The following is a 21,204-nucleotide window of genomic DNA, read 5'->3' as shown; positions in this document are numbered from 1 at the left end:
ATTTTGATCGGAAATATCCTTTTGTTAATATTTTATCAGATAATTTCTCTCCGTGTGCAGATATACGTAACAATTTTCTGGCGAACTTTAACTAACGCGTAGATGCACATACGCTTATTTAAAAGATATCATCCAATACAATTGTTTACGACGCATCACGTCGCTTAAGATATGTTTAACGACAAGCTCGCATATATATTACGCTGTATGAGTCATCCTTAAATTGGTCGATACGTACTCCAGAGATCGTCTGTGGATCTTGACAGCGCCGCACAATCTGACGCAAATATTGCATTTTGTTTTAGACGTGCTCTTCTGTTGCGAGCGATCATCGAATGCGTTCAATATACGGTGACTACGGCAACATCGATAGCAAATTTAGAACTACTATTGACAGACTGGAACCGAAGATGACACGCGCGAAACGCTTAACAATGACGAATGCGATTCACCTGGTAAGTTGGAACAATCCGCACGCGTGTTGTATGCATATCATGTACAATGTTTCGGCGGCTAGTACCACGGTCATACCAAGAATGTTGTATATCGCCAAGTACAAAATGATAATGTAGAAATATTCCTCCTGATCGACGAAGCACTCGATTATGAATGGTATATTATGGCGCCGAGGTTCGCTCAACGGCGCGATAACATTGAGAAAGTCCGGCATGAAGAACAACATAAAGAAAAACAGGCTGCCGGAATATACGATGACTAAAACATAAATCAAATGAATGTGTGGATATGCATCAGTTCTCTTAAAAAATAAGGAACATTGCTTGATGTTCCATAAACATAATCACGTTTCTTATTATGATTAGAAATAATAAATTTCTTGAGACTGTAATAAAACTATAAGTGAAAAACAAGACATATATGAACACATAAATATTTGCAAAACAAGAGATAATTAATTAATTTTGTTTCTTACACCCTCCAAAAAGAATATACAGCCTTCCTTTATTCGCATTTTTTTGTATTATTTCAATTTCCTCGGTGTCTGTTAAAGTGTGCCAATCGTATCGGATTTGTTCAAAAAGGTGTTTTATCTGCCAATCGCGCAGAATGATTTGCTGGTTAGTTTCATTATCGGTGTGAACAGAGCAATGATAATTCACTTGAATAAAGAGATAATAAAGCGACACAGCGCGAGGACATTGTCAAAATTGCAACACCTCTGCACGATAATTTGCGTATCGAGGATGCCGCGAGCGCTAATCAAAATCAATCAAATGTTTGTTCAGCAATGGTTAATTACTACAATACTACAATTACTACAATATTTCATACGTGCGTTGCTGACGATTCTGTCTCGCTGTTGCGGAACAGTTTTATCGACTGAACTCACTTGCTCCGACTTGAAGTAAATCGTATTATATTTGAATACATAAACAACACTGACTAAAGTGGAAGAGAACACTTTGATAAGGAGATCCATACTGTATTCGGTTGTAACGAAGCCCATCAGCTGAAAATAGATTGCCCAATCCGTCCTCCATCGTTTAACGTTCATTTCTTGATATTACTTTGAGTAACGTGCAAGTGTTCCGCGTGTAATTAAAATTTCAACATTTTAGAGCGACTCAAACTCATTCTGCGACAGGACCGATATGTCACGAGACCAATTCGTAAAACCAAATGAGTCTGTTGACATCGTAAAACCGACATTAAAGATAAGTTTTTAAGCATGATGAAACCAATAACGAGTTGTCTGCAGCTTATCAACGAATAACAGGTATATTGTAATTGCACACTTTCAATCGATTTACTACAAGCGAGATCAAAGGCATAAAAACTTGAAGCAATTTTGCCTGGAATATAACTCGAGTAGACTTTTAGAAACGCATACCTGCATCATTAGACCTTGCAGCAAAATAAGACACATCAGAACCATTTGAAACCTTCTGTATCCTATCTTTTGATAAGGCCACAGACCGACCGACGACATGACAAGTCGGTTGATATTGAAGTAACGGGTATTGAATAGGCTCATTTTTTCGTTCGCGCGACGAAATGAAACTGCACAAATATCACAAAAATCTACATAGATTCGTAAACTACTCCCTTTTCTCCTTCCTCTCTGCAAAAACTATTATCAAACTCTTGTCTTTCCGTAGTAAATTTGCCGTTTAGATCCATACACCGCGTGAAGGTAACAATACTATTTAGAGATTATTGTCTCAATTGAGAAATTTTTCGTACTCTTTTGCGAGAAAAACGGAGAGAGCGTCGATTGCCATAATTTTTTTTCTAGCGCGTCTCTTAATTTTCGCTCTCACTACTTCTCGGAAAAGTAGTGAAAAACGGCGCGAGAATAAGAAAATTGTTCATTATTGCGACGTATTATCGCCACAATGCCGTGGAGTAAAAGGGAACGCATTATTGAAGATTGCTCTTCCCCTCTTTCAGTTCGCGCATGCGTTTTCGCGACTCGCTCTCGTCTCGTGTTCGACGAGAGTATCATTCACGATTGGACAATCGGCCGGCACATTTGCCATTTCTATCTGAGAAACGCTTAGGATCGCGTAGCAACGACACGCTAGGATTATTTCGGTGCTCGACAAACGTTTAGTGAGTATATCGTCTCTACGGGAACGATAAGGATCGTAAAGCGCGCAACTGGGAGAAAGAAGCGTGTGACAAAACCCGCGAAGATTCTACGCGTCCTTTTACCGCCTTCCACTAAGCTTTTACGACTCGCGAACACTGGTCCCTCCTAGTAAATTTCCTTAGCCATGTTTTCCCGCGAAACGCCTGCGCGCAAACAGCCCGCACGTGTACGCGCGCCGCAAGGAAATCCCGTGAAACATTCAGAGAGCCTTGTAAAACTATCGCCAAGTCGAAGTATCATTTTCGCGTATCTCATCCCCTACCTCCGCGGTTCGCGAAACTCGGGCAGTCCCAACTGTCGGTACGCTGTTTCCGCTATAAGTTATCGGGGCGCGCGATATACAACGCCGTGCACGCATCCTCGCGAGGAAATCTCGATATTTCATAAGCGCCCTCACAAACCCGACAGAATAAGAATTCGCGAATCCCGCCTCGGGTAAAGACGAGTCGAGGCGAACACAGACCAGTTTGGCGAAACAAACGAATTATTTTTGCCCCGTAAGAACTGCGCAAAGATGTTGATAGTGAATCATTTCTTAAGCTTAAGATCGAGAAAATGTCACGATGCAACAGATCGTCGATGTTATTATCCTCTCATGAAACAATTACTTGCTATTAACATTCTTATTGGCCAAAATAAATTCGCAGTGATTGAATAGCCTGAATACAATTTCGTTTAATTGTGCACGACTCGTGCATTCGACATTGCACACAGCGGCTTCCACGGATTTCCGCTGAAATTCCCCGGGAAAACTAATTCGCGTTCAGCGTTAAGGAGTTTGTTCATCAGGTACGTATTCTTAGGACGCTCAAGAGGTGTATTTTCAGCGGCGCATTAAGGGAGCTACTCGTGAATTTATTACTTGTCGAACAAAATTACGCTTTTATATATCTCTCTCACTATTTAAAAATGATAAATTCAAACGGTGCAGACAAGTCGCGTAAAACATTCAGTTACGAATGTGTTCGATAGATGTTACGTTAAATTTACATGTAAAATTATTAAACTACTAACTTATTAACTACTAAATTATTAACAATTATTAAATTTACATGTACAAAGCATTTTGGTTGAATAAACTCCTAAAGTCGGCGCGACCCGTTTACAGGTGGCGGGCTCTGATAAAACTTTTCGGGACGACCATTGCATGACGGTCGTGTGCAACGTCGTTCAGCCACGCGTGCGGAGAAGTACACGTTGCACGCGTGATGGCGCATACACAAAACGGGACGGTCCAGTGATGTATGCCTCTCTTCGGGGCGCGCTTCACAGCTAGCGCTATGCGCTAGCTGTGTTAGACGAAGCTCCGCCGATGCACTACGTGCATCTCGTAATATCTCAGCATCATCCACCCTTCCTTCCTGCCTCGCTCCCATACTATAGCCAGGCATGCCCGCCTGCCTGCATCCACCCTCTGTCCTTCCGAGAACCTAGCTACATACTCACAGAGTACAACCTACTCTCTGAGTCTACGAACAGCGAACGCGTGGGCGTGCATCGATACGTCGATTCCGTGAACATACGTTCGTTCTTCTGGCCGGATAAGTCGATTGCTGTTACCGGATGCGTGCGAACCATTGGCCCCGCAGCAAGTCAACAAACGAAAGAATGCGAACGATGGAACGCGACGCGCGTGTACACATCAGGACGCTTCGGTGCGCTCCAGCAAGGGGCGGGAGGTATTGTGTACTTTTTTGTGTACTTCCCGTTACACGCGGAAGATACTTGAAGTACGCGCGTCGTGCGTCTGTCGTCAGTTTGGCCTGTATCCTTAAACTTTTATTATCGACGATCTCGTGCGCGCTTTATAATTCGTCATCCCTCCCTGCGATCGATCGTGAAACGTTGACGCGAGAGGCAGGGCACGAAATAATCCTGAGCTGTCCCGAAATAAATCGCGGCACGCGGACGGATCCGGCTGAGGATTTATCAAAAGTCACCCTCTCCGCGTCGCGAAATCCCTAAGACGGCAATCCGACCAGTCGATTCGCTCGCTTATCGTTCGATCATGGCGATGTAGCGATAAAACCGGTTACGAATAGACATCGGCGATTATAAAAAGAGCAACAATAGCCAAACACGAAACTGTGGAAGTGGCGGAGAGGGAGAGAGGGGGAGAGAGAGAAAGGGAGACGGAGATCGTCGGGAGTAGGCGTACCGGAGTCAATACCGAATCGATAAATTGCGATGCTACTTTGAGTCACCCTCAGAGCTCTCTTACGGAGCTCCTAGCCAGCTCGATTTATACGATACGGAGGAATGATTGTTCACTGCAACGGCCGCATCACGATGATCGATCGTTGATGTTTCGCGAATATCGATAGTCCCGTACGCGGCGTTTTTAACACGCTCGCGATTCTCTCGCGTGATCTCGCAAGTACGGAGTCGCAAGGGCTTGCAAAAGTCTGGAGAAAAGTTCTTGGTACGGTTTGACGCAAGTTTCTATTCAAAAAAGCACGAAGCGTTAATTATTATTTGTTACTAGACTCATCTCGAGTCTTTCCACGAAGGACTCGCGCGCGACCGTTGCTTTCAAAAGTCGAATACTCTTTGGTTCTTCGCGGAAATTGCGAAATAAAATTGCGTTATTCTTTTTTTCTCTTTGTACAGCGACCACGATTTTTACTTGACGAAATTAAAAACTACGCAACTCTCAAATACACGCGCACAGACACGTATATGCGCACATAGACAAGGAGCAGCCCGCGACCGAAAATGTTTTTCGCAATATCACAAGCTTACCGAAAGCGCGGATGCATGTGCTTGCTGCATGCGACGTAAATGCAGATGCGAGTGCTGTAAAGCCACGCTTTGATGGCCTGTACTATGCTAAAGCCTCGCAAATATTGCCGCGATATCACTGTCGGGCTTTACGGTAATAATTCAATAAGGAAGTGGATTGATGGCTCAGCGAAAAATCTCGTGGAGAAGAGGAACGACGCGCCTCCACGAAACATCTTCGTCGTAATCGCAAGAAACACGCCAATTTAATCGGAATTTCACACTTTTTCTCGGCTTTCTCTTCTTGTTTCTTCAATGATCTCTCGGGAGAACGTGGCGTTTTGCATCGGCAGCGACATCAACGCCGCATTGTATCGCACAAAACGCGTGTACTCGCGCGCGCGCGTTCTTTTTTCCCTTCCCTTCCCTTATCCCGCACGGTTGTGCGTATATTCGCGAGAAATGGTGGCGTCAGGTACTGGATTTGGTGGCCGGTGTGTGGTACCTTCCGTTCTCCTCACTCTCTCTCTCTCTCTCTTCCTCTCTCTGTGCGCGCCTTCACGGCGCGGCGCATAATACGCGACGTGATTCTTCGTTTTATACTTGGAGCGGTTAGGCCCCTTCGGATGCAGCTTCCTTCCCGAATTTATCGCCCGTCCGAATCGCGGACGAGTCCATATAACCCGTTCATGATCTTGGTTCCCACCTAGCCGGTGCAAAACCTGTGCGCTCGCGCTCACGCTTTCATTCTTGTATAAATCTCATTGAAGGCAATATATTGCACGGTATTCCTTTGGCCCGCTCGGCTCATATCGGCCATTGAAATTTATTTCGCTGACCAGACGCGGGTAAGCGAGATGAATCGTTGCCGTTGCCGCCTTTTAATTTCGTCCCTTATCGTTATTATTGAACGCGCGCGCGCGCACGCGAAATATCTACAGCATGTTCTCCCCCGTTATCCTCGTTCTTCTTAGATACTAGTCATAATTATAGTTCCGGGATATTTCGCATATGTAATGACGTAAAACACGTTAGCATCTCGGTTAAGATTGAAGCTCGAGACGTTAACATCTACCGGTGAATACTCCAATAAGTTCTCTTCTCACACATGACGCCTGCTTTTGATATATAGTTATAATATGAACCAACGAAGAACCAACGATTAAAGAGATTAAAATACGTGACAAGAACAGAGCAGCTCTCTCTCTCTTAAAAATTCACATCGTTTCAAGGTGAAATCTAATTGCGAAGTTTTCATCAGGTGATTTTGATATATATAATTATAATCTGTTAACTTTCGATTAGAGATATGAAGACACACATGACACACACATCCAGTGGCTCCTAAAAATTAAAATCGTTTCCGAAAATAATTTCGCGTAGCTAGATTATCGCATAGTACGTATATCACGATGAGATTTAATTGCGAAGTCCGCAAAGATCCTCGCAATATTTCACGAGAGGCGCGGACAGAAACGAACGTGTCGCGGAACGGAAGGGTGAGGGGGCGAGACGAGCGGGAGTTGTATCTAATGTTCCTTGACGTAACTTTGCGTCTCCTGCAGGCGAAACGACACCGCGGAAAGAGTTTCTGGTACAGGCTCGTGAAACAATAGGCATAACTTCCAACACGGTTGACACGCCGGTTACCGCAAGCCGAAAGCGGCTAATACGGCAAGTTATCCACTTAGAAATCCAACGTAACACCGAGGAAGAGAAGAGTTCTAGGGGGCGGGCGGGGTCGGAGAGGCCGGGAGGCCGTTACCAACTTCGGATAAACCGGGCTAAGTTTCCTGGCTCTTACGGAAGTGCCACCCGAAAACGACCGAGTTTATTCTTCCCGCACGCAACGACAGAGAAATATCGTGGGCATCGATTTACATAACGATTAAGTTAATTAAGCGCTTAAACGTGTTGTTTGCCCTGGAACTCTCTGGGAAAGTAATGTATCTTCGGGAGCTACTGATTCTCGTACTTTCGTGGCGGAAGAATGTTTCCGCAAGATAAATATGTATCAGGGCCACGCGCGAGACGCGAATAAAGGGAAGAGTGGTGGATTTTTGCAATCGTGCCTTACTCCTATTCGATTTTTGTCACGCTATAAATATGTACCGACGATATTCGGCGATTCAACAAGATCCAACATTGGGTTTTGTTAGTCCGCGAGAATATCCGCGATGAGTGGATACGTGGATTGTTGAGTAATTTTGAAACATCAATTTATCAAGCACGGAGGTGAGAATATTTTCACGATATTCCATGTTGTGGACTTGAACGGACAATTCACGTCGCATTAAAACGGTCGACCGTTGATATTTTATCGAAAAAATATTGGACCTGGTCTCGAGGATTTGAGATATCTCGGTGTACACCCGACTTCCGAAGATAAGATACTCGTCCTCTATCAAGGTCGCAGCGCCAAAGTGAACGCTGGCAATTTTCGCGGGATTATCCCGGGAATCTCTTTGCGGGAGTTAGTCTACTACGAAACTATAAAAGAATTCTTACGTAACACCCCGCCATTCTTCAACTTATCTCACCCACTTACCTCGTACAACACCGACTACACTCGGCGTGAGCATTCCTCTCCCTCGAATTAAGAACACTCATACGTCACGACCAGAATATCGTGCACTTACCTTACGTGTCTCCGAGCGATGTCATTCACTCTTTTATTATATTTTATATACGAATGGATCACGAGTCGCGGAAAAAAAATTCGAAGGGTGTCTTCGACGTCTCTTGGGAGCGTGACTTTCTTCGAGGCAAACACATTTCCGGGGTGTTCCGTAACGAAAATGTGAAGGGTGGGCGATGCGGGAGGAGAAATAGTGTATGCAGACGCGGGCCAATATCAAAAGTTCGCTTCCGTTGGGGCCCGTGGAAAGGAGGCGGTGACACGGCTGCGTCAAGTAAGTTGACTTACGACGAAATTGGTTTCGACGCGTGTCGGCGAATGTCGAACTTTCATCGTGATATCTCCACATAGGTAACACCTAAGTGGCATGGTACAGTAAGATATGCCAGAGGAGTTCGTTTTGAGTTCTAAGAAATTTTTCATGCTGTTCTTTTTTTCAATTTCAGGCTCCAGGCGCATCTCTCCTTCCAGAGTTAGAAGTTCAGCATATCCTTAACACCGACAATCAGTGCAGACGACAACGCAATGAGTAGAAGTGGCATAAAAATGATAAAAATCACGATTCGAGTATTGTTTACGTGTATATTTGCCGCAAAGCGACGATTGCCATCACGATTCTTTATGTAACGGGTGCAAAGTACGTAGATCGGTAAAATAAGCGCGTTAAGATAACGTTCACGTTATTAAAAATAATATACATGTAGCGTATATTTTATATACACACATTATACTGTATCACATATATTGTACAATTTCGTATTAAATTATAATTATATAAGAATAAAAATGAAGAATTAAAACTTAGACTAGAAGTAATTTATTTTTACTATCTCCAGGTATGTTATATCTTCCTGACACCAAAATGCGAGAAATCGGGAAATTAAAAGGAATTTGCAAGTTTCCAAACTTCCCGCCAAAACCCCGCACTACTTCACTCATTATACTCTCCCCTTATTAAATTACAAAAAATGTGATAAATCATAAAATTAAGACAAATTTTTCAAATATAAATGGTTTTCAAATAGTCCTTCAAATTTCCCACCGAAAAATCATGCTACTTCCTTATCCTGTTTTTCTGATATCAAATTGCGAAAAATCGCGATACAGAGAGAAATATCCATTTTCAGATTTCTTTCCAAATTTCCCGCCGAAAAATCGTTACCTCCTCGTTCATTATGTTTTCCTAATATTAACTGTGAAAAATCGCGAAACTGAGAAAAATTTGCAAATTATGTTTTCTTTTTAAATTTCCCGCCAAAAACTCCTGTTGCTTCTTCGATCATCATGTTCTCCTGATACCAGAATGTGGAAACCAGATTTTTCCGATTTCGAGGATTTATATTAGGAACATAGAATGTGCAAGGAGGTATTCCAAGTTCACGCCAAAAATTCGTGCTACCTCTTGGATCTTCATGTTCTCCTGATACCAGAATGAGAAAATCGGTAAACTTTCACCAATTTCAAGGATTTGTACCAGGAACATAGGATGTGCAAAGAGGTATTCCGAATTCCTGCCAAAACTCCTGCTACCTCTTGGATCTTCAAGTTCTCCTGATACCAGAATGCGAAAATCGGTTCTCCAATTTCGAGGATTTGTATCAGGAAAATAGAATGTGCAAGGAGGTATTCCAAGTTCGCGCCCAAAATTCGTGCTAGATTTCTTCAATTTTGAGGATTTGTATCAGGAACATAGGATGTGCGAAGAGGTATTCCAAATTCCCGCCAAAACTCCTGCTACCTCTTGGATCTTCATGTTCTTCTAATACCAGAATGCGAAAATCGGCAAACCAGATTTCTCCAATTTCGAGGATTTGTATCAGGAACATAGGATGTGCGAAGAGGTATTCCGAATTCCCGCCAAAACTCCTACTACCTCTTGGATCTTCATGTTCTTCTAATACCAGAATGCGAAAATCGGCAAACCAGATTTCTCCAATTTCGAGGATTTGTATCAGGAACATAGGATGTGCGAAGAGGTATTCCGAATTCCCGCCAAAACTCCTACTACCTCTTGGATCTTCATGTTCCCCTTATACCAGAATGCGAAAATTGGTAAGATTTCTCCAATTTTGAAGATTTGTATCAGGAACATAGGATATGCGAGGAGGTATTCCGAATTCCCGCCAAAACTCCTGCTACCTCTTGGATCTTCATGTTCTTCTGATACTAGAATGCGAAAATCGGTAGATTTCTCCAATTTCGAAGATTTGTATCAGGAACATAGAATGTGCAAAAAGGTATTCCGAGTTTGCGCCAAAAATTCGTGCTACCTCTTGGATCTTCATGTTCTCCTGATACCAGAATGCGAAAATCAGATTTCTCCAATTTCGACGATTTGTATCAGGAACATAGGATGTGCGAAGAGGTATCCCGAACTTCTGCTACTTCTTGGATCTTCATGTTCTCCTGATACCAGAATGCAGAAATTGATAACCAAATCTCCAATTTCGAGGATTTGTATCAGGAACATAGAATGTGCAAGGAGGTATTCTGAATTCGCGCCAAAAACTCCTGCTACCTCTTGGATCTTCATGTTCTCCTAATACCAGAATGCGGAAACAGGTAAACCAGATTTTTCCAATTTCGAGGATTTGTATTAGTAACATAGGATATGTGAGGAGGTATTCCGAGTTCTCACTAAAAACTCCTGATATCTTTTCGATCTTCATGTTCTTCTGGTACTGAGATACGAAAATCGAGATGCAAACGCAAATTTTGTAGAATTATGGGTCAGTAGGAGTCGAATAACAATAAATATATGATTTATATTTGAATAATAAATTTTATTTATCTTAGAGCTATAAAATATATACATATGCATAAACATCTACTGAACTACACATGTATTTATGTTATAAAGGATAACGTAAGATTTAATATTAATAGAGACAAATATATAAATATCGTAAATTTGATTCTATGTTTTTTTAGATTTTCCTATGTTTTTGAAGATTGTGATCGTAATTAAAGATCCGTTTTCATGTGACGTTATATGGCTAATTTAAGTCATTTTTGTATGAAGGAAGTACAAATATAGATTGAGAGTCTTATGAAGCTATAATTATATTCGTCAAATAATAATGTACTATAAATACTGACCTAAATTTCAATTCGGGGAAGAAATATCTTCTTGTTTGCGGTGATTTCGTTAAACGTCCGTTATAATAGGAAATATCCTGTTTAATAAATGATATGACACATCTAATAATACTCGATACATTATTGGCCATCTTCTCGCGTCTTGACCTGGTTTTCTAATTTCGTATCTTATTTGCTCCTTCGTGATATGTCGGATAATCACGGCACTGTCATTTATGTAAATACGATTAGAAACTGTAGCGCGCGGAAGCGAAGTAAACGAGCTGGACGAACGTAGTTATTATAATATTTTATGGTGTTTATTTTTTACTTAAAAGTTACGGTTGCAAACGGTGACTCGCGTGAAATGCACTCGCGTACAATACACGAGCAATGAGATCATCCATTTTCACGCGATCAATCTACGACTGTTGCTGCTCATCGCGTTGCCCTGCAGCGATCGTCGTAGTAAAGACGCGCTTGATCTCTGAATGCAAACCCTGGAGAGATAGATGCACTAGAAGCGTAGAAATAACGCGCTCATCTACACACATCTACACTCAGAACGAACTCCTTTAAGATAGCTCTCTGTGTACATCGCCGTGCCTTCGCAGCCACGGGCTGCGAAGAAAAGCCGCGAAAATTCCGCGCGTGAGGTACGTGCCGGAGAAACACCACTCGCACTTGCAATTTCGTCGAAATACAGAGGTTCATCCTGCGCGTTGAAAATTACCTTCCACACGCAAAAAAGCTTCAGTTGGTGCAACCAAATAGGAACCAACTAAAAATTAGGTGATCAGAAGCGATATCTCTGTTATGAAAACTAATATTTCTGTTGTCGCAACCGAAAATATTCGTCCGAACATTCAACGATATTAGAACTCGGTTGAGGCAACTGAGAACAATTGACTATATAGAAACCTCATAAAGAAATTTTTCTATTCCTACAGCCGAGTTTTCGTCTGATCCCTGAGCAACCGAAAATTCGGTTGGAGCGACAGAATTGGTTTTTCCATGAATATCGAACGAAACGTATCGCGCGAAATGTCAAATGTTATAAAAATAATGCGATATTAACGGAAAATCAATTTTTCCGAGCAATCAATACGTAACATATTAAGACGTAAATATTGAATATAACAAAAATAATACGATAATGATGTAAAATCAATCTCACGCGAGCAATTGATATGAAATTAATTAAAATTGACGAGAGCTACTTTATGATCTGCTACTTTATGATGTGCGCAAAGAAGATGAAGTTTGCGCATGGATAATACGTCTGACTCGGCGAGATCCTCTCACCGCGATCGACGTTCGCCAGATTCCACGGGATAATTGAAACGAACGCTCAGCGGATAATTTGCGAAGAGTAATGCGCGTGTTCGCGCTGAATCCATCGTTACAGCGCGAGCTTCACTCGCGTATAAGCGGCGGCAAATAAATACGAGGTCATGCGATTTATACGAAAACGGCACTTACGATATCGAAGTCCAGGTTCTCGGCGATCCAGTCGCGCCCTTGCTTGAACTCGTCGTGAAGACCCATGATGTAAAGGGTGTCGAGTCCGTCGACGATGGTCGCGCCCATGTTGGAGGCCCCGAAGATGCTGGCGCTGTGACCCCTCTTGGAGATCGGTCGCAGTTCGTTCTTTCCCCACGCGTACCGCACGTAGTTGTCCCAACCGTGCTTCATCATCTGCGTCAATCAAAAAGAAACAAGTGCAATTACTTGGCGCGCATCAACATTTCTTACTTTTACCATTACATTTTCTCTTTAAAGTATGTTCTTAACTAGCTTCGTGATCATGCATCATAACAGTATATCAGTCGTATGTCACAGTGGCCACTAATTTTGATATTATAAACGATACGCGTACCTTTCCTTCATAAGAAGGAATTATACCTTCAAGTATAAGAATTTATGTCTCGTGGAGAGGTTCCGGCATCGTGCGACGTCTTGTATTCATAATTAATCGCTCCACACGAAATATGTCTAAAATGTAGTTATCAGATGCCGACGCCGAGGAATTCGGTGTCCTCCCAGCGGGACTAACAGTATACGCGTGAGTCGAAGTAGCGAAGAGCATCGAGTCTCTAGGATGGCAGCTGTGAGAGCCGTCCTGTGAATAACAAATATATTGCCCAGCCCAGCCGTTCGTTGACCATTATTTCTGTTCCCCTTGATTTTTCGAGCCATTTGCCGGGCACCCGCGACCGCGGTCGCTTCATCACGTTTTTATGACGGCATTATTTAAGGGCAATATAGTATCGAGAGGGTCCGGCACCCTCGATCTCCTCTCTTCTTGGTTGTGGTAATAACAAGAAAAAGAGAGGGGAGACAGCGGAAATCAGAGACCGCGAAGAGCCGCGAGATTACGAGGAAACAGGAAGGATCGTTGCGTCGCCGTACAACTCGTTCTCGCGTAGATTGGATCTTTTTTCTCCGGCTTGTCGTGTCAATGAACCGCGAGAGGTGTTCAAACGGGGGTGAAACCCTACACGGCACATACGTTCGCGCTATTATTCCGAGACACTCCATCAAAAGCTGCTGATGCGACGAGAAAAATCCCTCGAGCCATAGATTACTGAAAAAGGGGTGATAAGTTCGTACAGAACCTCTCGGAGAGGGTGGAGTAGCCGCCGCAGCAGATCGAAGAGGCAGCGTGTCGCGACGAAGATGCGAAATTCCAAGGAGCGCGAGGAGAGGACGGACGATGAGCGTCGCGTTATTACGACGGCTTAAGGAGGGCGGCTTGGCGATGCGGAAAATTGTGGAGGATGATCGTGTGCGAGTTGACGGCGGCGGCGACGTCGCACCGTTCAACTCTTTCCGCCATTATCCGCGTAATCGCGGATAATTTGTTCCGTGGAAACCGCGGCGAATGCGCGGCACATGGTGGACTCGTGGCCGGTAATCTGGTTAACATCCATGTTAGGATTAAACCATTAGCCTCGGTGTCGGGGACCGACCGATCGAAAGGAAGACGATGAGGAGAGCGAGAGAGGCGACGCGCGGGGACAACAGAGGGATGACGAAAGAGGGTGCGAGGTGGACGGCGGCAAAACCTCGTGTCGGACGTGTGGCCTCGTTCAATTATTCTCTCTTTGTTACGTCACTTCCGCGGTAACCGGATTCTCCAGCCGGCTCGTCCGGAAGGACCCCGCTCCTTTTTTCGCTTTTGTAATCCAAGAGTAATCCATTAGAACCATTTAATGCGGTTAAGCAGTAAGTACCGGCGCGGGAGAAAAACACTTGGCACGGCGAACGTGCGAAATACGTGCGCGCTCGCTCGCTCGCGAGGGAGAGAAGGAGGGAGAGAGGTGTCTGTTTTAATCAGTGGTAGAATTATGCGCGTGAGGTTTATGTTTTGATTTATTCACACTCGAGGAACTCGAAACGTCGACGTGCCGACGTTGCACTTGGAGTGCGTTTGATAATTGGCCGAATGTGACCGAAGAAGGAAATTAAAAAGTGCCGTACATGACGTGGGACTTGGTGTTCTTCTCCGTGGGTCCCGAGTTCTCTTTATATTCTCCCTCTTCCTCTTTGATATAATATCTCCACCGAGATCTAAGAGAGTTCATTATACGTATAACTCTATATAATATAAAAACTAGTTCTCTCGAGTAAAAATGTCCCACACGCACGCGTCTGACTGGATGTCATTTAATCCACTAGCTTTTCGGCTACATCGCGCAAAGGTTGAATATAATTTTACGTTACTGTGTGCATTCATTAAATTCAATTGCACGGGTCGGGGAGAAGCGCGTATTTCCCGTACGTACCTCTCGTGAATGTCACGAGATCAAAAACCGCGTGGTCGCTGGCATTTGGCTACAGTTGAATTCCGCGCGATTTGACAGTATTTTTCTAGCGTCTAAACCGCGTCTCTAATTAATCCGCGCTCATGAATGAATTCATTATTTCACGTACATTACTCACGCGCAGGCAGGTTGCGGAGCATCGCGGACGATATGAATTTTGCAGGGCACTCGTGGGAGCTCTCGCGCGTTTTGAAAGCGAGAGAGAAAATATCCCTTCAAATTGCCTGCGCTCCACGCATTTCCATTAATAAACAAAATGCGCGCGCCGGTAGGGAGAGGAAAAGCAGCCTCGGCGAAAAGAGACTGAGGGAGATCGCGCGCGCGCGGGCGCGCTCCGTCGGCCGATTGAGTATGCATGGTACACAAACAAAGCAAAAGCTCGGGGGATACTCCGAGGGAGACGTACACACAAATGCGCATCGACTGCTCGCCGGGTGAACGTATGTGTGTGTGTGTGTGTGTGTGTGCGTGCGCGCGCGCGCGCGCGCGCGCGCGGGGTGTATCGCCGATACTGGCGGCACGTATAAGTGTACTTAACCGTGGCGCTTTTATTTCCTCTCTTTATTTCCCGCGGTTTTCAATTTACGTTATTTATTGCCCTCCACGACCGTCCCAGTCGCGTCCCGCCGCGTCGGCGTCCCACCGTGATTTTGTGAAAGCATACCAACCCTCCGTCAACGTGCGAGCGCGCACGTACAGACACACGTGTGGACGCAACACATGTGGAGGCGCATAGGCGCACATCAAACGCGCGCGCTTTCCACACCGACAACACCGACGCGCGGCTCCTGTACACACGATATCCTTTTTTACCCGCGCCATGGTGAACCTGTCGGAGGATCGACGTCACGAAGCCCTTTAAAAACGTTCCGCGCTTGTCATAAAAATCTAACCGCGCCCGGGCAACGTCACGTGGAAAGAGGCGAATTTAGTTTACGCGTTGCACCTCTGCGAGGAAAAGCCGATCGCGACAGATAGACAGAGAGAGAGAAAGAGAAGTTAATATTTAATAGAGGGACAGATAAGCGCACGCCAAACTCACCGAAGGAAAGGAAGAAAGAGAGCGCAGAGAAGAAGAAAGACGACAAGGGTGGTGCGCGGGGAAATGAAGTTTCGCGCGAAAGAAAAATCCTTTCCCGGATTGAAATTCTCAATTCCAACTTTCAGACCCGCCCGGTGCGGTTTCACCGCGCAATGAGTGCAGAGTTTCACTTCCAACGATCTTTCAGCGACTTGAATCGACCCGGCCAAGTCGCGCTGCTCTTCGCGTGAGTCACGTGCGCGTCTTCCGCGTGTGTACACGTACTTTGATATCGGAATGCACACCTGAGACGGCGCTCTCAGGTCGTCACGGCGGAACGCGCTCAAATTACGAGATCATTACCGGGAGTCTCGTTAAAGCGCAAATACGGTAAGAGTGTGTCGTCTCCACGATGTCTCCGCGCGGTTGGAATGCGGTTACGTTTGAAGAGTTGCTCGTGCGAACGTCGCCGTCGCACGGAACGTCATCACAGGAAACGAAAATTTAACATTTATACGACGGCACCATTGCGTGAAAGAACGTTCTTGTCGACCCTGTCGGCCTCTTATTAAATTGATAACGTTATCGCGCGGCGAATTCGCGAACGACGTGCTTCTCGTTATCTAATTATTATCCATTTATCACACAGGTGTCCGAAGTTTCGCGAAATTGAACACACAGCGGCGAGGAGGGCGAGCGTGTACGTATTGCGTGTGGCCTGAGCGCGGATGCGAGAGAAGCGACACGCCATTAGGACCAAAGGGCATTGTGGAAAATTTCGCTCTCGTCTCAGCCGCCTCTCGCTACAGACTCGCAGCGGGAACAGCAGCAGCTCGGCATAATGCAGCGAGTCTAGCTACAAATGACCCGAGGTATGTGGTACCTGCGCTCTCAGTCTAGAGGGTCAGAAGTGCACCAAGGGAACGAAAATAGGGAGCAGGAGACGCATAGCGAACATTAAGCATGCCCTTTTAATTCCAAGTTCCGCTTTTCTCACATCGCGCGACAGCGTTGTTTTAGCTTGGTAGTCGGAAAGACATTCTTAGCGTTCAGAACAGGACCGCAGTTCGATATGCATTCAGAACAGGATTCCAGTTTAAGCTTATTCTGTAACTTTCAGCGATAGTGTCGTTACGATATCGTCGCGCAGTTTCTCTACCACACTGAGAGAAAAGAATATCTGAGAAATAAAGAATATTTGCGATAGGTACTAATAAAATATCTATTTATATTAATCTATATACATATATTAGAATGTCTGTCTGTCTGTCTGTTTCCTACAAATGCCTAAACTCTTTGACCAATTTGTGCCAAATTTTGCATAGTTATTCTCTAGAACCTTGGGGAAAATATAGGCTATTACGGAACTTGAATATACCTCACTTCCTCTCTCTGATTACATTTCCTTAACACTTTGTGATAACCTAGATAACGCCGAGTAATTTAAGCTAGTATAAAATATTTTTCAAATAAGAAAATATACATTTTTCTTAAAATTTCGACTTTTCATGAAAGCAATTTAGATTTAAGTATTTAAAAAATTTAGATTTAAGTAAATATATTACTATATAGTATCCACACACACACCGAATAAATATTTTCTATTTTTCAGATGTATTTTTCTTCCGTATATTATACCTACGTAACGACATAGCTCGATACGGTCGTTAAGAAGTTACAGAACAGATCTACAAGGGGAAGAGGAATGAGCGATCTTTCACACAGCGGAGTTTAATGTAATTACCGCTTTGTTTATTATTACTCGGTAAGCCGCACATTGTGCGAGGATTCCTCAAACTAGCGAATTATTCTTCGATAAATAGGACCAATGAAACCTACATCTCCCGTGTCTCTCTCTCTCTCTCTCTCTCTCTTACATCATTTTGGGATCCACGGTTTACTTCGGCGACGGCTGCGTCTTCTCTCTGCCTCGTCTCCCTGTCCCGCTTCGCGAGAACTCCGCACTTCTATCATTATCCTATCCTGCCTCCCTTAACTAGCATCTGTCATTAAAGGAAGCCGCCGCCGCCGCTGCCATTGTGCCCAACTCGTACGAGCCAGTAGACAATGCGACTTTGTCGGACTCCCGCGGCTGTTGTTCACGCCGTCGCTCTCGCTCTCTGTCTCGCCGGTGTTCTCTATCGCGAAATTTCAGGATCTCTCCGTGAGCGCTGATCCGCGATGAAAGGAATAACCTCGCCGTAGTCACCGTCACCGACGAAACGGCACGTGGAGCAACGCAGCCGGCGAAAGAACGTTATCAACGGCTACTGCTCCGTGAATTTTGCGATGAACAATATGAGCTCTCGACTCGACGTAATTGAAACTACGTGTGCGCGATACGTGTTTTCGCGAGCTCTTTAATTTCTACGGTCGTCAAGACTCCTCGTCACTCAAAACTGCAAACGAGTAGATACAGCAGAACTCGAACAAGACGTTTAGCGTTTAGCGTTTGAAATTTCTCGTTAATTCGCAATTTTATACTTTGTAAAATAACAAAGAAATTAAATAGTTGTTAACGAGATATAAAGGAAAATAGTCGAGAGATACGCGCCAAGACCTTTACAAATGTGCTTGTTTTATCGAGTTTTCTTTTACAATATCCTGTGATCAATTCCACTCATTTCTTTTTTCCAAATATCCTGTGGTCAGTGGTGGCAGTGGTGGTAGCGACGATTATTCCGAGCTCGAGAAGGTGAAAATTTAATATCGGATATGCGCGATTAAACGAAGCCGATTAAACGTCTTGAATGTGCCGGCATGAAAAATACGCGAGCGTTTACCGCGAGCGCGGCCGCCCTGGCGTGATAATGGACGGTCACGCCTACCGCATTAGCTCGACTAAAAACAATTAGTCTGATGGCTAGCCGCGGCGTTTCCCCACTCGGAATTATTCGAGAACCGCGACGTAACGATTTCCCGCGTCTCGTCGGAAATCACCGGTCACGGCGATGAGTTTGGCCGGCGTCAGCGCGGCAAGCGATCACGACAAACACGCCGCGAACTGATTTAAATCACTGACGTTATCGACGTGTTATTACAGCGTTCCAGTCGCTTGTTGGGAATCTTTTATCACGGCGACAAATGACAGACAAGACAAACCTGTCATGTGTGTCATGTAGCCACAAATGGAGCGATAAAACGCGAAGAGCAGCTACATATACTCGCCTTTTACGATGATTATCTGATAACTCGCGATACTCGAGGGGTCTCCGTAACGTTTACAGAAGCGGAAAGGAGAGGTTGCACTTTATCTCGGAAATTGCTCTCTCGAGTGAAAATAAAACTCGACGAATATTTATCGCTTCTTACAATGATTGTCTACAAAGTTCGAAGCGCTTCGAACAATTCCAGAACACCGCTCTGCGAAATCCGTCTGTCAGTCCCGCGTAATTAAACAGAAATGAGTGTTGCGAAACGCGCGAGCAGTCGCGCGCGCGCGCACTACAAAGACCTTTAAAGTTTACGAGTCAAATTATGTATCGTTAACTTTACGAACGTTAGGCGCGCGCGGGATAGACTTACAATTAGGGAAATCATCGCTCTTGCTCGTAAATTGTATGTAATCATTGTCCCTCGGCGAGAGACAGAGAGAAAGAGAGACAGAGAGAGAGAGAGAGAGAGAGAGAGAGAGAGAGAGAGAGAGGGGGAGGAGGAAAAGAGACTTACCTCGAGCAATTAACTTTCCTTCCTTCCTTTCTTTCTATCCTTTTCTTCACGCGTGCACGGCCGTTTCTCGAGAGGAGCGCGATTAAACGCGTATCGTAAGGTGGAGAGCGGGCGCTTAATTGAAATCCATTTTGAACGCGGTGCGCGGCCGCGTTTCGTAAGTTATGTCAGTCCACTGGTAAATTGCTTCGTTTGGAACGAGCGCCTCCGGACGATATATAACCCATAGATAACTTGCAGTCGGGCGTTATCAAACTGCGAGTCAGTTCACCGCGGAGAAACCTCCTCCACAATGTTACAGCCACGCGCGCGCGCGCGCGCAGCGTATTCTTGCACAACAACATGAGTTATGTCGCGTGCGCGATGTGTGATGCCGTTAGTTTTTCTTATCCGAGTATTTGTATCATGCTGTTCGCTTTCGCGTGTGTCTTGAAAACGATCGTGGCCATGACAGTCATTTTGCCAGAGCAGTAATCGTCTTGCATTGTTTTCCTCTTGAAAGAGGACACTATCTCTCTATCTATTCGAGACGATTTCGCGAGAGGAGCAATGATTTCGTTTCCCGGTTTACTCTCCTCTGTTTTTGGACATTTGTAAGTGTTCTGTATCGTAATCGTAATACGAGCGTGTAATTAATGTAATTCCCAGCTGAAGAGATCGATTTTTAAATGCGTCAAAGAGAGAGAGAGGGGAGGAAAAGAGAGAGCAGATGGATCGTTTGAAAGCTCGCGCATATTCAAGAAGTTGCGAATTAACGATCGCCCGTGGCCAAGCGAAAGAGTATCTACGATATCGAAGGCACATCAATCACGAGTCGCGTATGAAAGTCTAACGGGATTATCAACGGCTCTATCGTTCGTTTCGAAATATAAGATAAAGATGGAAATGTCCGTTTTATGACAGCAGACGCGATGATCGCGAGTCAATTAACTTGCCCATCGCGATGGGACCTTTCCTTCGACGAGCGAGCCGCTCGTCAAACGTTACGTGTCACACGTGTCATGCGCGGAGCAAGGCTCGATTAAACTCTAAATTGAGATGGTTACGTTGCGAATCAACTTAGTCATACGAGGATACGTCATAGAACGTGACACATCCCGAGCGATCCAGCTTGACACTTCACGAGACAGTTATCCGTCACTCGCGCGCTTTTTTCCTCTCCTGGCTGTCGGTTACTCGAAAGTTAATCGATCGAGCTCCATTCGCGGATTTCAGTAGTGCGTTGCGATACGACCGACCGCGGAAACTGATTAATTTCGCAGCCAAGGATCGAAAGTTCGCGTGGAAAATGCGCGTTCTTTGCATTATTAATACTCCCCTCCCTCTCTCTCTCTCTCTCTCTCTCAATTTTCCTACACACATCGAGCAAATTAATTTTCCCATCACGAAAATATTCATTTATGTTTTCATGAATACACAATTCCGTAACGTAAGTTTCGTGTCGAAACGAATCACGAATGTATGCACGGTTGGCATGTTTGCAGGTTAATTGCTCTTCAGCGAGAAAGAAACTATATTAATTACACAGTTATACGAGGGTGGTCTGAAAAGTTTCCGACCTCAACGTGAAGATAGCAGCACTTGTAAATAAAAGCTAGTGAATTTCGTTGTTCATCTGTTGACAGTTACTCACCGAAGT

At 44.6% G+C, this 21,204-nt stretch overlaps 2 protein-coding genes across 13 annotated transcripts in view; one reads left to right on the top strand and one right to left on the bottom strand.

Annotated features, from left to right (window-relative positions):
• The window catches only part of LOC116845914, a 174,806-nt gene extending 166,092 nt beyond the window's left edge, over positions 1-8,714 (top strand). For 6 of the 9 annotated variants that reach the window (XM_032819166.1, XM_032819163.1, XM_032819162.1 and 3 more), the window contains one exon: positions 306-895. In XM_032819166.1, coding sequence (XP_032675057.1) covers positions 306-355 — 50 coding nt within the window. In that variant the 3' untranslated portion in view covers positions 356-895. Of the gene's footprint in view, positions 1-305; positions 896-1,577; positions 1,736-1,988; positions 8,245-8,416 lie in introns of those variants that run through there. The other 3 variants (XR_004378362.1, XR_004378363.1, XM_032819167.1) reach the window with 3 other exon arrangements.
• The window catches only part of LOC116845905 (mannosyl-oligosaccharide alpha-1,2-mannosidase IA-like), a 245,816-nt gene that overhangs the window by 155,987 nt on the left and 68,625 nt on the right, over positions 1-21,204 (bottom strand). For all 4 annotated transcript variants that reach the window (XM_032819142.1, XM_032819140.1, XM_032819139.1 and 1 more), the window contains one exon: positions 12,531-12,746. In XM_032819142.1, the coding sequence (XP_032675033.1) occupies positions 12,531-12,746 (216 nt within the window). The remainder of the gene's footprint in view (positions 1-12,530; positions 12,747-21,204) is intronic.

This window comes from Odontomachus brunneus, unplaced genomic scaffold, assembly GCF_010583005.1.
Source record: "Odontomachus brunneus isolate Ranch 3 - 2012 unplaced genomic scaffold, Obru_v1 Obru_scaffold_059, whole genome shotgun sequence".
Classification (NCBI taxonomy): Eukaryota; Metazoa; Arthropoda; class Insecta; order Hymenoptera; family Formicidae; genus Odontomachus; species Odontomachus brunneus.
Note: the sequence above shows the minus strand (reverse complement) of the source record. Positions and strands in the feature narration are given on the sequence as shown.